Source organism: Borostomias antarcticus (assembly GCF_949987555.1).
Source record: "Borostomias antarcticus genome assembly, chromosome: 6".
Taxonomy (NCBI): domain Eukaryota; kingdom Metazoa; phylum Chordata; class Actinopteri; order Stomiiformes; family Stomiidae; genus Borostomias; species Borostomias antarcticus.
The window spans coordinates 27,203,507-27,220,098 of NC_140239.1; the positions used below are offsets into that span (position 1 = coordinate 27,203,507).

A 16,592-nucleotide genomic window follows, 5' to 3' on the forward strand; every position below is an offset into this window, starting at 1 on the left:
TCTTCCATCCTCCACTCATGCTCCCTCTCTCCCACTCTAGCACTGCGGTTAAATAACACATTCCGTGTGTGTGTGTGTGTGTGTGTGTGTGTGTGTGTGTGTGTGTGTGTGTGTGTGTGTGTGTATGTGTGTGAGGGCTGAGAGAAGGGGCATATATCTCTTCCTGTCCCGCTAACAATTTTAGGTCCACTCACCCCCCTCTCTTCTCTTCTCTTCTCTTCTCTTCTCTTCTCTTCTCTTCTCTTCTCTTCTCTTCTCTTCTCTTCTCTTCTCTTCTCTTCTCTTCTCTTCTCTTCTCTTCTCTTCTCTTCTCTTCTCTTCTCTTCTCTTCTCCTCTCCTCTCCTCTCCTCTCCTCTCCTCTCCTCTCCTCTCCTCTCCTCTCCTCTCCTCTACTCTCCTCTCCTCTCCTCTTCTGTCCTCTCCTCCTCTGTGATTGAGCCCATGACTCGTCCTTTTATTTGGTTTTATTTGTTTTAATTGTCTCCTGTAGTGAGTAATAACAGATTCCCCAGATGTCACATCTTACCAGAAGGCAGCGTGTTGCTTTTCACACTTTTCCTAGTTTACAGAATTTGCCATTTCATTTTTCTAATGATGTGTGCAGCCAGATGTGCGTGGGTGTGTGTAGCACTTCTATTTGATGATTTATCAAATAGAACAAATGTCTTCATTACTGCTGTAACTAACACATCCTGCTGTATGTGTGTTTGTGTGTGTGCGTGTTTGTGTTTGTGTGTGTGTCTTTGTGTGTGTGTGTGTCAGGGTTTCAATGTAGAATGATGTATACTGACTCTGTGTGTGTATGTTTGTGTGTTTGTGTGTGTGTGTGTGTGTGTGTGTTTGTGTGTGTGCGTGCACGTGTGTGCACTACTACTACTATTACCTTAGCAGCTTAATGTCTGACAACGCCCTCCGTGGGACCTCTTGACCAATCAGCTGCGACAGAGCAATGATCAGTGGTGCATGTGAAGGATGTTATTGGCTGCTGCTGCTGTCACTCACAGGCTCCCAGCCAATCCTGCTGCTCAACCAGCCTCTGACCTTGGTGAGCACAGTTGAACCTGGTCAGAGATCAGCTTTAGAGACAGCTGCCGACACACACACACACACACACACACACACACACACACACACACACACACACACACACACACACACACACACACACACACACACAGTATCTCTCTCCCTCTCTTTCCTCCCCCTCGTTGTCTGTCACCTCCCTTTAGATTCTCCTCTCTGCTCTCTCCCTCCCCCTCTCCGTTCATCTCTCCCGCCCTCTCTGCTGTCACACTCCTCCTCTCTCTCCTTCCCCTGTCTCTCTCTCCTTCCCCTGTCTCTCTCTCTCCTCCCTGCTCTCTCTCCTTCCCCTGTCTCTCTCCTCCCTGCTCTCTCTCTCCTTCCCCTGTCTCTCTCTCCTCCCTGCTCTCTCTCTCCTTCCCCTGTCTCTCTCTCCTTCCCCTGTCTCTCTCTCTCCTTCCCCTGTCTCTCTCTCCTCCCTGCTCTCTCTCTCTCCTCCCTGCTCTCTCTCTCCTTCCCCTGTCTCTCTCTCCTTCCCCTGTCTCTCTCTCCTTCCTCTGTCTCTCTCTCCTTCCCCTGTCTCTCTCTCTCCTCCCTGCTCTCTCTCTCCTTCCCCTGTCTCTCTCTCTCCTCCCTGTCTCTCTCTCTCCTTCCCCTGTCTCTCTCTCCATCCCTCCCTCCATTTATCTGTCAGTGCCACACAGAAGGCCACCCCTCCTGCAGTATGCTAATGGAATTGCTGTTACACTAGCACTCAGCTGCACTGTCTGTCACGAACGCACGCACACACACACACACACACAGAAATTGAGGTGTGTCACTTTAAGGATTAGAAATGCACTCTGCAGTCAGCCTCCAACCTGCGAGAGAGAGGGGGGGAGAGAGAGGGGGAAGAGAGAGAGAGAGAGAGAGAGAGAGAGAGAGAGGTGGGGGAAGGGCGCGCTGCAGCCGGCCTCTCCTCCCCCCTCTCCTGTTCTCTCTCTCTCCTCAACTGTATTCACCTCTTCACCCCATCCCTCTCTCCCTATCCATCACCTCACTGGAATACATCTCTCCGTCTCATCCCTCTGTCTGTCTGTCTGTCTGCCTGTCTGTCTGTCTGTCTGTCTGTCTGTCTGTCTGTTCGTCTTCCTGCTGCTCTGTCTGTCCGTCCGTCCATCCGTCCGTCTGTCTGTCTGTCCATCCGTCTGTCTCCATCCAATGTCTCCATGTTCGTCTAAATCCTCGTGGGTTTCCCCATCTGTGTCCCTGCAGGCCTGCTTCTCAATCTGCTTTGGGTTTTGTTTTTCACTACACTACATCTCTCTCTCTCTCTCTCTCTCTCTCTCTCTCTACACACAGACACACACACACACACACACAGTACACATATTTGCTGTGCACATAAACACGAACTGTCCCTCTTGACTAACCGCTAACACACGCACGCACGCGCACACACACACACACACACACACACACACACACACACACACACACACACACACACACACACACACACCTCACTGGCCCCAAGTAAAGGCTACCTAATGTCCTTAGATCCATCGCCTTCACAGATATATTATTCTTTCAGTGGTCACAGATCATTGGTGTCTGGAGAGAGAGAGAGAGAGAGAGAGAGAGAGAGAGAAAGAGAGAGAGAGAGAGAGATCAGGATGGCTGACCAGGGAGAGAGTGAATGTTATCAGCGAGTGGGTGTTCCCCGTGTCTGTCTGTCTGTCTGTCTGTCCAGTCCATGATTTAAGTATAAAGGTCCCTAGTCCAGCACCTTTACCCACATATACAGTACAACAGTGGAATTGACTCTTGTGTCTGACCCGTCTTCTTCTGTAGGAGGAGACAGACTGAGATATTGGGGTCTAGACTGGTGTTCTGCCTCTGTAGGAGGAGACAGACTGAGATATTGGGGTCTAGACTGGTGTTCTGCCTCTGTAGGAGGAGACAGACTGAGATATTGGGGTCTAGACTGGTGTTCTGCCTCTGTAGGAGGAGACAGACTGAGATATTGGGGTCTAGACTGGTGTTCTGTCTCTGTAGGAGGAGACAGACTGAGATATTGGGTTCTAGACTGGTGTTCTGCCTTTGTAGGAGGAGACAGACTGAGATATTGGGGTCTAGACTGGTGTTCTGCCTCTGTAGGAGGAGACAGACTGAGATGGTGGTCTAGACTGGTGTTCTGCCTCTGTAGGAGGAGACAGACTGAGATATTGGGTTCTAGACTGGTGTTCTGCCTCTGTAGGAAGAGACAGACTGAGATATTGGGGTCTAGACTGGTGTTCTGCCTCTGTAGGAGGAGACAGACTGAGATATTGGGGTCTAGACTGGTGTTCTGCCTCTGTAGGAGGAGACAGACTGAGATATTGGGGTCTGGATCAGACTGGTGTTCTGCCTCGGGGTGCAGCCAGAGGGAACGGTCTTTGGTCTTAAAGTCAAGCTGCAACAGCAGCGTTTGAGCTGTCAGGGGAGCAGTTTCCTGGGCAGAGCTGCTGGTTGTATTGACCTTACAACAGCTCCTCAAAGCTACGACACACACACACACACACACACACACACACACACGCACACAGGGCTCCACACACAAGACACACACAGACACAGGGTTTCACAGATACACACACACACAAACACGCACGCACCCACAGGTTCACACACACACACACACACACACACACACACACACACACACACACACACACACACACACACACACACACACACACACACAGAATATTTCTGTGAATGCACTCGCAATCAAATCAAACTGTTTATATCAGTCATAATGTATAGTCAAAGCATTTCAACCAAATCTTCTCCAGAGTCTATCCAGATTAATCTACACATAATCATAAGCGCAAGTCCACTCTACAGCTGTGATTTTGACAGATGTGATTCTTATACAAGGAGGGACGCTGTACTAGACAAAGAGACAGAGAGAGAGAGAGAGAGAGAGAGAGAGAGAGGGGGCGGGGGTTTGAGAGTGAAATGGTGGAGGGATTTTAGCTTCACTGGTGTGTTCAGATTAGCCCCTTGGTCAGTCCAGTAATATCAGATATAATCTGACCAAGAATCCACGCTCATCTGGAACAGTAAGATTGATTTATGAAATGTTGGTTCTAGGTTTTAACTGAAAGGCTCTGGCCTAGATTAACCCACACCTAGATTGACCCCCCCCACACACACACACACACACACACACACACCAGAGCCTGTGATAAGATGTTTGTTGGAGTTTCAAGGAATTCCATCTTTGACGTCGAAACAGTCTGCGTTATAGATATAATATTAGATACATAGAGATCTGGAGCAAGTTGGGAGGTTGCAACGGCAGGTCCTGATACCATGTGACACAGTCATACATCCACCAGTGGCATCACTGGTGGCGTCATCCGTCCAATCACACGCACGCACACACACACACACACACACACAGAGCAGCTATCCAGCCCCGGTGCGCCGCCTCCAATCAAACGCGAGAAAGACGGGAGCTGTCGAATGAATTGGCTGTCTGTCGCTCCTCCTCCTCCTCCTCCTTCTCCTCTCCTCCTCTCCTCTCTCCTCCCTGCGCGCGGGCTTACTCATCCCTGCCTCAGCCAATCCCGTGGCTGGTGGGGGTGGGGGTGGGGTGGGGGGGGGGACCAGCCGCCTCCAGGGCTGGCGGGCCATCGCTCATGTCCCAGCTGGGAGGGGGGGGGGGGGGGGGGAGGGGAGAGGGGGATGGGGGATGGGGGGGGGGGTGGTAATCCAATGAGACGCACAGAGGAGAGGCAGTGTGAGGGCAACGCCTCACAGCACTCTCTCTCTCTCTTTCGCTTCAGTGTAAAAAAAAAAACCCAAAGGACTCTCATCTCATCCCTCATTCATTCCTCTCTCCAGCGGCGCCGTACATCGCTTTCACATTTCCGCCAGTTTTCCCTTCCCCTCCATTCTCTCTCTCTCTCTCTCTCTCTCTCTCTGTTTTTGTCTCTACCTGGGTAAGGATGGACGCGTCGGCGACAAAGAAAAGCATTTTTTAATTGGCGCCTTTTTTTTTCTTCTTTTCTTCTCCGTGGAGCACCTGCCCTCGGAGGCTGTCTTTGTGAGTCGCCGGGCGGCTAGTGGGGAAATAGGTTAGTGTGTCTGTCTGGAGCCCGTCGGCCAGCAGAGGTGATCCAGCGTTTCTGCGCTGAGGGAGAGGAGGACAGAGGAGAGGAAGAGGAGTGGATGGAGGGGGTACGCCTGGCTATAGCGCTCCTCTGGCCCCTATGAGACCCCCCCCCTCCTCCCTCCACCGACAACCTGCCACACACAGCCCAGAGAGGGGAGGTGACCGACTCGGGATGCCATCTTTGACCTTTCACCTCTCACGCTAGCGAGCGGCGGACAGCCCCGGGAAGAGGAAGGAAAAAGAAAGGCGGGCGAATAGAAGGAGAAGAGGTTTTTCTTTCTTTCTGTCTTTCTTTCTTTCTTTCCGTCGTTCTTCCGGATCGTCCGGCGACCCGGCGCCCGTCCCCGGCAGCATGGACGTCAACCTGCACGCTCACCGGTTCTACTTCCCCGCCGCCTTCTGCGCCGAGGCCGGCCAGCAGATCACCGAGTTCAAAGTCAGGTAGGTTACCCGCGGCGACCGGGAGGGCTCGGTACGGAAACCCCGACCCCGTCCCAGGACGAGCTCTCGTCCGCTCGAGTCTCTAGCCTCTCCATACTGTCCTGAATATATTAAACTTTTATTGACATAGTGCTCTTCACAGCATGAGTACACAGTGTGCAGAGATCCTAGTGTCCTTTTTTTTTTTTTTTTAGATATTTTTTAGGGCTTTTCAGCTTTAATGGGACAAGACAGTTTTTTTTTTTAGAGAGACAGGAATCGTGGGAGAGAGAGAGAGAGGGGAGGACATGCGGCACAGGACCCAAGCCGGGAATCGAACCCGGGTCCGCCGCGCGAAGGTCTAGCCTTCATATGGGGCGCGCTTTACCCGGTGAGCTACCGGGGAACCTCCGTCCTCGTGTCCTTTCTCGTTTGGTCAGATAGCGAGTGACCCCAGGTGGGTTGTCTTGTCGTCGGGGGGAGGAGGGATATCAGGGCCGTAGCCGGCGTCCCCCGGCGTGGGCGGCTGTGAGCCGGCGTCCTCGCCTTGGGGGGCTGCGGCAGAACGCTAACGCGGCCGCTGTTTCCGCCGTCGGTGGTCGTTAGCGTCGTCGGGGTCGCTGGCGGCGCGAGGGCTTTTGACGGCCTGCCAAGTCCGCCCGCCGGCGGTGACAGTGGCGGCGTTGTCTCTTGTTTGTCGGCGGCCGAGGAGGGGGGCGGGGGCGAGGGGGGGGCGGCGGGTGCTGCGCTCCGTTTGTACGGCCGGTGCCGAGGCTCTTTAGTTCTCCTCCTCTCTCTCTCTCTCTGTCTCTCTCTCTCTCTCTCTCCCTCTCTCTCTCCCTCCCTCTCTCTCTCTCTCTCTCTATCTCTCCCTCTCTCTCTCTCTCTCTCTTCTCTCCCTCGCCCGCCCTCCGCTCCACTCCTCCTCCCAGGGCGCCAGGGTTTCCCCCGACACGGTTGTCATGGTTGCAGAGCGTATGCGCTTTTACAAGCAGGGTTAGGATCGCTTCTCTGTGTATTACTGTTGGATTCATCCCCCCATCCATCCATCCATCCATCCATCTATCCATCCATCCATCTATCCATCCATCCATCCATCCATCCATCCATCCATCCATCCATCCATCCATCCATCCATCCATCCATCCATCCATCTATCCATCCATCCATCCATCTATCCATCCATCCATCCATCCATCTATCCATCCATCCATCCATCCATCCATCCATCCATCCATCCACCCACCTTCTGATCCATGGTTTGAGGAGTCATTGTGAGCTGGTGGGTCAGATCCCTGCGGTCAGTGCTGTGATCAGAGCAGCGTTGATAGACTCAGTGAGTTGTCCTGCGGTGAGCAGCTTTGGGCCCAGCCAGGACCACAGGCCAGAGGGGGTCACTATCTGGGGACTCGGGGGGGGGGGGGTTCGTGGCAGGGCGGCAAGGGGGTGGCGGGGGCCAGGCGGCAAGGGGGTGGGGAACGAGAGAACCGATGAGTGGCCAGTCACTACTTAAAAAAAAAAAAAACACACCAGTTTAGTTTTGTAGGTTAGGGTTAGTACACAGTTCCTCGTTAGAAAAGGGTGAGTACAGAAAGAGGGGGAGGGAGAGAGAGAAAGAGGAAGGTAGAGAGTTCCACACGTTCGGCCAGCTCTGCTCTAACCCGTACCTCTCAGTCACACGTTTACCTGCTGAGAAAAGCACTGTTAAATCCCCAGGCTTGGTAGAGGTTTAAAGTGGGCCTATGCTTTATTTCAACCCCCGAAGCAATAATAGACCATCACTAACACTAACTGAACTCAGTATTCATGTGGCGTACACACACACACACACACACACACGCACATACACTGGGTCTCAGAAATTGAGAGTGAATGAACGGAAACAAACTGACTCCACTGTACCTCCTCCTCTCCTTGTCAACTTGAAGACACAGCTCATTCACTGACTCTTTGTCAATGTGTGTGTATGCGTGTGTGTCCCATGTGTGTGCGCGTGTGTGTGTCACAGTAGACAGAGATTGGCTGATGAAGAGCAGGGTATGTCTGAGCATCATGACTCTTCGGAGCAGGAAATGGAGGGTCTATACCGAGGTTAGTACAGATAGAGAGGGAGAGAGGTGGAGATAGGGAGAGAGACAGAAAGGGAGAGAGAGAGAGGGAGGGAGAGAAAGAGAGAGGGAGGGAGGGAGAGAAAGAGAGGGAGACAGAGCGAGGCCATCAGGACCACGTCCGCGCAGATGCAGCCTCTTCCCCGTGGCCATCGGCCTCTTCAACGAGGCTGAACCCCTCCCCTGCATGACAATGAACGAATTCTGATTCTGATTCTGCGAGAAAGGGAGAGATGGAGTGAGAGAGGAAGAGAGAGAGAGAGGGATATGAATCACAGAGGCAGGAGGAAGGAGAGGGAAACGGGAGAGACTGAAGGGTATGAGCAAGGAGAGAGAGAGAGAGGGAGAGAGAAAGGAAGAGAGAGGGAGATGAACCACAGAGGCAGAATGACGGAGAGAGGGAAAAGGGAGAGACTGAAGGGAATGAGCAAGGAGAGAGAGAGAGAGGGAGAGATGGAGAGAGAGAGAGGAAGAGAGAGAGAGAGGGATATGAATCACAGAGGCAGGAGGAAGGAGAGAGGGAAAAGGGATAGAATGAGCAGGAGATGGAGATGAGATGAGAGGGGGATGGTCAGGGCTAGACAGGATGGAGGAAGGGAAGAGGACTGGAGAGACGGAGAGAGAGAGAGAGAGAGATGGGAAGATGGCGGATCGCAGCGAGGGTGAGGGCTGAGGGGTTAGGGGCGGAACGCGCCTTTAGAGAAAGCCTTTGTGAATGATTCTGGGATTTTCTGCGCCTGCCCGGGCTCCATGGCGACGGGAGGCTGCGCATCCCAGAACGATGCCAGGTAACCATGACGACGACGCCTCAGCCGAGCCACAGGAGCACATTACACAGTTCGCCCCGTCTCCTCCAATTCCGCTCCAAGTGGAGAGAACGAACCTAACCTTTTGCAGTGTGTGTGTGTGTGTGTGTGGATATCTCTATGGGCCACAGGCGCTCTGACAATGAGGAGAGAGGAGAGGGTGGAGGAGCAATGCTCTTTTCACAAAACCATCAGACGTCTTGTTAATCTGCTCACTGAAAGGTCCTACTGTACGATATGAAGTGTACCTGAACAGCGAGTCCCATGTAACACTGAGCCAGTGGTCCTCAGGTCTCTCCTCATTGGTCCTCCAGCTCGTCGTAAGGCCCCAGACGTCTCTCCCACCACGACCGCCGCGCCCATTAGCACTTCAGAGTGTTAGCGAAGGCGTGCTGGGTTTAGAATTTTCATTCTTTCTCTACAAGGCAAAGACTCACTGTCGGATAACGGGACGATCCAAAAACATGGCTTTCTAGTAATGAATAATTAGCCTACTAGCGCTAGGGTTAGCGGAGGGGGTGGAGGCCTGTCAGCCAGGCGGAAAGCGCTGAGGAGCTCGGCAGTTTTCACATCCAGCCGTCGTTGCGCTTGGCTGGCAGAAAGAGCACTTCGGCTAATGGCCTCCTCGGGTAAAATGGATCACATGTAAACACGTCTGCTGTAGTGCGTGTGTGTGTTTTTGTTTGTGTGTGTTTTTGTTTGTGTGCGTTCCTCGCCATGGTTACCGCTCGAGCGTCGGCTAGACGGCGTGATCGCTGAGGGAGCTCCCTCGGGGGCGGAGCTTCCCCACAAACCCACCCATCCCATCTCTCTCTCTTTCTCTCTCACTTTCTCTTTCTTTCTTTCTCCCTCTCTCTCTCTCTCCCATTCTTTCTTTCTCCCTCTCTCTCTCTCCCTCTCTCCCTCCCATTCTCTTTCTTTCTCCCTCTCTCTCTCTCTTCCTCTCTCTCTCTCTCTCTCTCTCTCAGCATGGTGCCAGAATCCCTCTGCTCTAGCGTTTGATTGATGTTACTCTTGCTGAGCCTGATTGGCGGACTGATTAACCCCCACCCCCACACACACACACACACTCCAAGACCACTTTAATCTAATGCATATTAAACTTTAACTGTTATTCCAGGTTGAGGTAGACGTCGCCTCAGGCTCCACACGCTGTCGGAGACATTCCAGAGAACAAGCTTTCAGTCATTAGGAGGAGATGTGGGTTCCTAGAGAGACAGCAGAGACAGGAATGTCTGCTTCCCTCTGTCTGCACTTAAAAGAGGCTTATGTGTCTCACCTTAGTGCTGAACAGACTGTCTATTATCGCCCCTTCAATGTCCGGATAGGGCTGTGTTGTGTGTATTTACATGGCTCCCACAGTGCTGTCCATAATGTCAGGGGATCTGCCGGTCTCTGAAAGGACAAGAGGACGGTCTGAGGCCTAAATCCCGCCTGCTAGCCTGTATCTCTTAGTCATTTTCCACGCTCCCCTCTCCCGTCCCAACGTAAACCCCAGAGGTAAGTCGAGACACAATCCGACTGTTTACCTCAAGGACGTCCATTTTGACGAGTCTGTTGTGCTATTCTCCCTGTGAACCTGGTTGAGGAGTACAATGAGGAGTACAGCTGCTGACTGAACACCAGGTAGGATAGGATGAGCTGGGCCAACTGGCTGGACCGAGGCCAACAGTCCTCACAAATGACACCAAATGACACCCTCACCCAAACAACGGCCGTCCGTACTGCGTCTTTATCTGTCTCCAGCCCCCGGGGGTTGCCATGGCCATGGAGCAGTTTCGAATTCTGAACAACGGAAACTTAACTGCCGAACGCCACATAAAACGTCCGGCCAAATTCTCCCCGTCCGGAAATTCTCGGTCGAACGTCGTTGAGGGTGCTGCATTTTAGCGCCCCCCCCCTACCCCCATTCGCGTTTAAATCCTGGATCATCTCCAGTCCGATTCCCCCAGAAACTCAGCCATCCTCTTTCTTCTCTAACGCCCCGCGTGTCGCATAGCCGAGGAAACTCTTAAACGCTTTATATTATCATCTGCGGTAAGCCGTAAAAGAGCACATTTGTCTCCCCTCCCTCCATACGGGCTTTTAGCTGGAATTAAACTATAAACTCGGGTGTTTTATGACTCCAGGACGATTTATACGGTCCCCGGCGACCTATACGGACTCGGTGAGACTCAGAGCGCTGGAGGGACATGTCAGACAGAAAGAGAGCAGCCCCGGAGCTTAACAAACATCCAGAGCGGACCAAAACGCGTGGTCGCAGTCTGCCGACCCAGCAAACACGCGACGTCAGGGAGACGTTCAGATCATGTCTTAATAACGTCCGTCGGTCCAGAACCCCGTTTGTACGTCTGCTGTACCCCTCAATATTCAAACGCCTGGCTTGGACCCCTCTAAGACGTCTGTGGACGTGCAGAACAGGTTCAAAATCTGAACGTCTAAAATAAACATTCATTCTGGCTCCTAATTGGATGTCTTTGGACGTCCGAAAAAGACAAAAAAAGACGTCTAAAAGACGTTTTTTAGACGTGTCTTTGCTCAGTGGGGAGCGCCCCTTCCCCGCGTCCCGCGCGCTGTTGCGGACGCTGTTGTGATTACAGCGCAGACCGTCTGAGGGCTCGCGGCGTCCGCAGCACTTTATTTATACAGTACACCGCGCCGTTCATTCACGTTTCCTCCTCAGCGATGTTTTCTAGGCCGAGTGCATATTACACTCCGGTTGTCATGGCAAGTGATTAGTCTATGGCAGGGACTGTGTGTGTGTGTGTGTGTGTGTGTGTGTGTGTAAATGGACTGCACTTATATAGGCTAGCGCTTTTCCACCTTAGCGGCACAAAGCGCTTTACAATGGCCTCTCATTCACCCATTCACACGCCAATGGCGGTAGCTGCCATGCAAGGTGCTAACCTGCTCAAGGACACTTCAACATGTGGACAGTCGGAGCTGGGATTCGAACCACTGACCCTTCGATCATTGAACGACCTGCTCTACCAACTGAGCTACAGCCGCCCCGTGTGTGTGTCTGTGTGTGTGTGTCTGTATGTGCATGTGTGTGTTTCTGTCTGTGTGTGCGTGCATGTGTGTGTGTGCACATACCCTCAAACAGGGGCGGACTGGGGAAATAATTCAGGCCAGGAAATGTAGCCCCAGTCAGGCCAGGAGCCGACACAGTGAGATGGAACACTTTCAGTTTGATTTCAGCTGATTGGGCCAGGCCACCGGGAGAACGGCCAGTCCGCCCCTGCCCTCAAAGCACACTGTAGATCAATGCATTCTTCAGATTCAGAGTTTATTTGTCACATCCATAATACAACATAGTGAAATGTAACAGTCGGCTCCATAGTATACACACAACAAATCTGACACAACAACAGACAAAAGCAATAACAGACAGAAACAATATACATTCATGATGTCAGAGGGTTATTTTAGTTAAAAATAAATGTAAAGTGCTGTTACTCTGTAGTCTCTGAAGTCTGCATAGTCTAGATGCAGTGGAGTCGGCCACATGTCCCAAGGCTCCAAGTCACATCAAAGATGCACACTGTACAACAGACACAGACACACACACACACACACACACACACACTTACTTCACAAGGGCCTCCATTTAGATCACACAATCACACACTGATACAAACACGCTATCTTCACTGTGCTAGACATGCTAGACATGAACACAGTCAGGCACAAACACACACATCTAATCTACAATCACCAGACCCAGTGCAATGAATGAGAACCATCAGACTTTCCATGAGTAAATAAACACATTTCATCCCAAGTCATTTTAGGATATCCTATTCCACCTCGTTCATACCAGACTACGTTTTAGCTGTCAAGATGTTTGAAAATGTCTTTTGTCGAAGTACAAAATCTATTCCTCTCCCTCCCTCTCTCCACCACCAAACCACAAATACGCAAGCAGGCGAGCTGCTTATATAAGCGGCTTCCAAAAACAGCCTGACTCCAAATTTTGGCTGTGCGGAGCCATGTTTCACTAGGTATAATTTCACAGAGATATTTTCATTGGTGCACACACACAAAAGCACACACACACACATATCCTCTCTAACCCACAGCGAACAGGCCAGAGATTTCAAAGGCAGGACTGTCCAGCATAAACACACACACACACACACACACACATCTGGCTGCCCAGATCTAGGATCAACGCACTTTGGAAATTGACCATTAGAGGGGAAGATTCTTAACCGGGGTTTAAAGGCGTCTACATCCCACTGCCTTGGTACAGACAGGAAGTGGGACTGATGCAGCTCGACTTTGTGGTAATTGGTCCTCGTGATCCGATTGCGTCCGCTAAGACATTGTCTGTTAAAACTGAGGCTCAGTCTCATCACTAATGTGTGCAGGAGTTATACATGTTTAAGCCGTCAGCTGTTCTGTTCTCTACTGCTTTGATGTTTGATGCAATACACACACACACACACACACACTCACATGTGCACACACATGCGTAGGGTACACACGGACACACACACACACACAGCTTCATTATACTTCATTATGTGCATGTATGTGCACACACATGCATAGCGTACACACACACACGCACACACACACACACACACACACACACACACACACACACACACACACACACACAGCTTCATTATCCTGCTCTTTGGCAGGCGTTTGTAAGCAGACTCCTCCAGCATCAGGCCCTGGTTTGGGAGCAGCTCAGACAATTTTTCCAAGAGAGACGAAAAAACCGTCCGCGTCGCCGACCGCCCCGTCGGCGAGAGGCTCGGGTTCTTGGCCGTTGTCTCCGAGCAGCTGGCTGCAGGAGACAAAGACACGTTCTGTGAGTCCCTCTCTCCGCAGCGTCCCTGGCGCGGGAATCAAAGGACGCACAGATGTGGAAGCCTCCCCCCCGGGTAAAAAAGCCAGAGGGGGTCTGGAACCAGCAACCGCGCCGGTTACCGAGGAGCGCTCCTCCGGGCCACCGCCGCCGCGTGCGTCACAAACAGCCAGGCGTCCTCGTCAAGGTCAGTGGTGGCGGGCTGTCGCTCACCGAGGCTCCCGTCCCGCCACCGGCGCTCCGGCCCCGCCCATCTGCTGCGCCGCCCGTCATGATTGGATGGAGGCTAATAGGCTGGGGGGGGGACGCAGATGAGATGGAGCAGCCTCTTGGGGGAGGGGAGGGTGTTAGGTTTGCAAATGTGTGTGTGGGGGTGCGTGTGTGTGTGTGTGCAGGTGCGTGTGTGTTTGTTTGTGTGTGTGTGCAAAATTAAGTATGTGTGTGGGCGTGTGTGTGTGTGCAGGTGCGTGTATGTGCATGTGTTTGTTTGTGTGTGCGCAATTGAGTGAGCGTGTGTGTACAGTATGTGTTTTTGTTTGTGTGTGTGTGTGTGTGTGTGTGCGCGCAATTAAGTGTGTGTGGGCGTGTGTGTGTGTCATCGTCTTTCATGGGCGTCTTCTGATGTGTGTAATGTTCTCCCAGGCAGGAGTCAGATGAGAGACAGGGTGTTGACATCAGCGGTCCCTGGAGGACACGCAGACACTCACATATGACACACACACACACACACACACACACACACCCCTACTGCGTGTCATGTGCTGTGGTTTTAATGAGGGTATTCCTCACTGTGGACGGGGAGAGAACAGAGAACTACAGATGAACAGAGGACTACAGGTCCCAGGGGTCAGCTGGTGGGAGGCTAGGGAGATAAGACAGTCGTGGCAGTCATTAGGTGTGTATGTGTGTGTCATACTGCATGTGTATGTGTGTGTGTGCGTGCGTGCGCGTGTGTGTGTCATGTGTGAGTGTGTGCGTGCGTGTGTGTGTGTTTGTGTGTGTGTTGGCATAGGTGAGTGTGTGTTCGTGTTTAGTAGCAACCATATAGTATATATGGCAAATTTGCACAAAAGACGAGACCCAGTCTGTCAGACTTCAGGGAGAGATTTCATCAGCAAGATGGTCGTAAATCTGATCTGGCTGAGGCTCAACAAACACAATACGTAGTCGGCCGGCTCCGCTGGTCGCTGGAAGATAAAACTGATTTGATGGATTAGCGTGGAGCGTTATGATGCTTTCCTGTGGCAGGGTGAGAGAGGGAGAGAGAGGGAGAGAGAGGGAAAGAGAGAGGGAAAGAGAGAGCAGTAGGTCAGCCACTCTTTTAATAACGTAATGCAGGACAGAGATGAAAGCCCGGACGCCGAACCACTGACCCCTGCTGTAGAGGAGAGTCATTGTGAGTCATAGGGCTGAACAACAATGATGTCAGGGCATTGAACCAGGGTATCGATCTCTCCGTTATCACTGTAAATACACTACTAACCCCAACACTCACTGGTAATTGTGAGCATCATACACAATGACACTTGACGACCAGGGAAATACACAAACCCACACGCACGCGCACGCACACATACACACACACACACACACATTGGAAGAATTGTAGCTCTTTGACGATGTTTTTGTAGAAATGTTGAGTGTAGTAGCAGCTATGGTCCCCTACAGCTGTTAGTGACCTGATTATGCTGGAGTTCCCCACAGATCCCACTGACAAGTCACTCCGATCTGGAGAGAGCCAAAGGCCTGTGTGTGTGTGTGTGTGTGTGTGTGTGTGTGTGTGTGTGTGTGTGTGTGTACAGTATGTACAGTATGATGCTGTGACGGACGGAGACTAGACTTGACCTGGAGGTGCACTGTGACAAAACAGATACAACTCAAAACTGACACACACACACACACACACACACACACACACACACACACACACAGACTCTTCTCCCTCTCTCTCTCTCTCTCTCTCTCTCTCTCTCTCTCTCTCACACACACACTTCTCCGCTTCTCTCTCTCTCTCTCTCTCTCTCTCTCACACACACACACTTCTCCGCTTCTCTCTCTCTCTCTCTCTCTCTCTCTCTCACACACACACACACTTCTCCGCTTCTCTCTCTCTCTCTCATCTCTCTCTCTCTCTCTCTCTCTCTCTCTCTCACACACACACACACACTCAGGGTTCATGATTGATCACCTCATCTCATCCTGTAGAGGAAGACTGATTAAGAGTTAGATATTTCTTTGGCCTTTTTCCGTCTTGTTTTGGGGAAATTGTCTCCTGTAGTGTGATAACCCCTGATACTGTTCGCTGGTTCAGTCATTCAATAACACAAAAAGACAGATGAAGCGAACGTGGTTGGAATGGGAGAGCGTCGTACCGTCCGCGCTTCTGTTTCACCTCTCAGGACCTGTCAGCCTGCTTCAGGAAGTGTGTGTCTGTGTGCTTCAGGAAGTGTGTGTGTGTGTGTCTGGGTGCTTCAGGAAGTGTGTGTCAGCGTGCCTCAGGAAGTGTGTGTCTGGGTGCTTGTGTGTGTGCGCGCGTCAGACGGCGTAGAGGTGTGTCCATCCTACAGCTCATTAGGCCTGGAGCGAATTCATTCGCTCAAGTAAGCGGCGCAGGTGTAGTTGCGGCGGCCATGATTGATGTGATCTTTCGTCGACTTTGAAGGGCCGGTTTGAGCAGAGAATATGTTCTGATGTTTCTGTGAGTGTGTGCGCGCGTGTGTGTGTGCGCACGCGTGTGTGTGTGTGTGTACACCATGCAGGTGCGAGTAGGAAGCGCGGCGTGTCTCTCCGTGTCGACAGTCAGCCGTTTGGCCGCTCGCTTTCGATCAGCGGCGCTGTGTGAGCGAGGTATATTTAGTCAGAGGCCGTTCTGGAACAGGAAATGGAGAGGGACCAACAAAAGTGTGACGCCGGCGATTGAATGTGACGGGCTGCTGGCGTGACTGCCCTCATTCAGGCAGAGGGAACAGACAGACGGACGGAGCCAGACGCTTCCGGAACCTTCTACTGTAGAGGGGTTTTACTGGGAGTCAATAGAGCCACAGTGTCGACTGTCCCCATGGCTACAATGGACAGGGGGGGTGGCGGGGGGGGGGGGGCTTTAACAGATCGGTCCACCACACCAGAGCTACGGGACGGTCATGGGACTGCGGAGGGAGAGAGAGAAGGAGGGAGAGAGGGAAGGAGGGAGAGAGGGAAGGAGGATGGCAGGGATGGAGGTTCGAGGAGGGGAGGCGGGAGGGAGAGACACAGAGAGAATGGATTGAGAGCA

At 52.1% G+C, this 16,592-nt stretch overlaps 1 protein-coding gene across 1 annotated transcript in view; it reads left to right on the forward strand.

Moving 5' to 3' along the window:
* Positions 1-5,517: 5,517 nt before the first annotated feature.
* evlb (Enah/Vasp-like b) overlaps positions 5,518-16,592 on the forward strand; it is a gene marked incomplete at both ends in the record, with an annotated part of 27,591 nt that continues 16,516 nt past the window's right edge. Inside the window, one exon of the mRNA XM_084439908.1 lies at positions 5,518-5,606. Coding sequence (XP_084296034.1) covers positions 5,518-5,606 — 89 coding nt within the window. The remainder of the gene's footprint in view (positions 5,607-16,592) is intronic.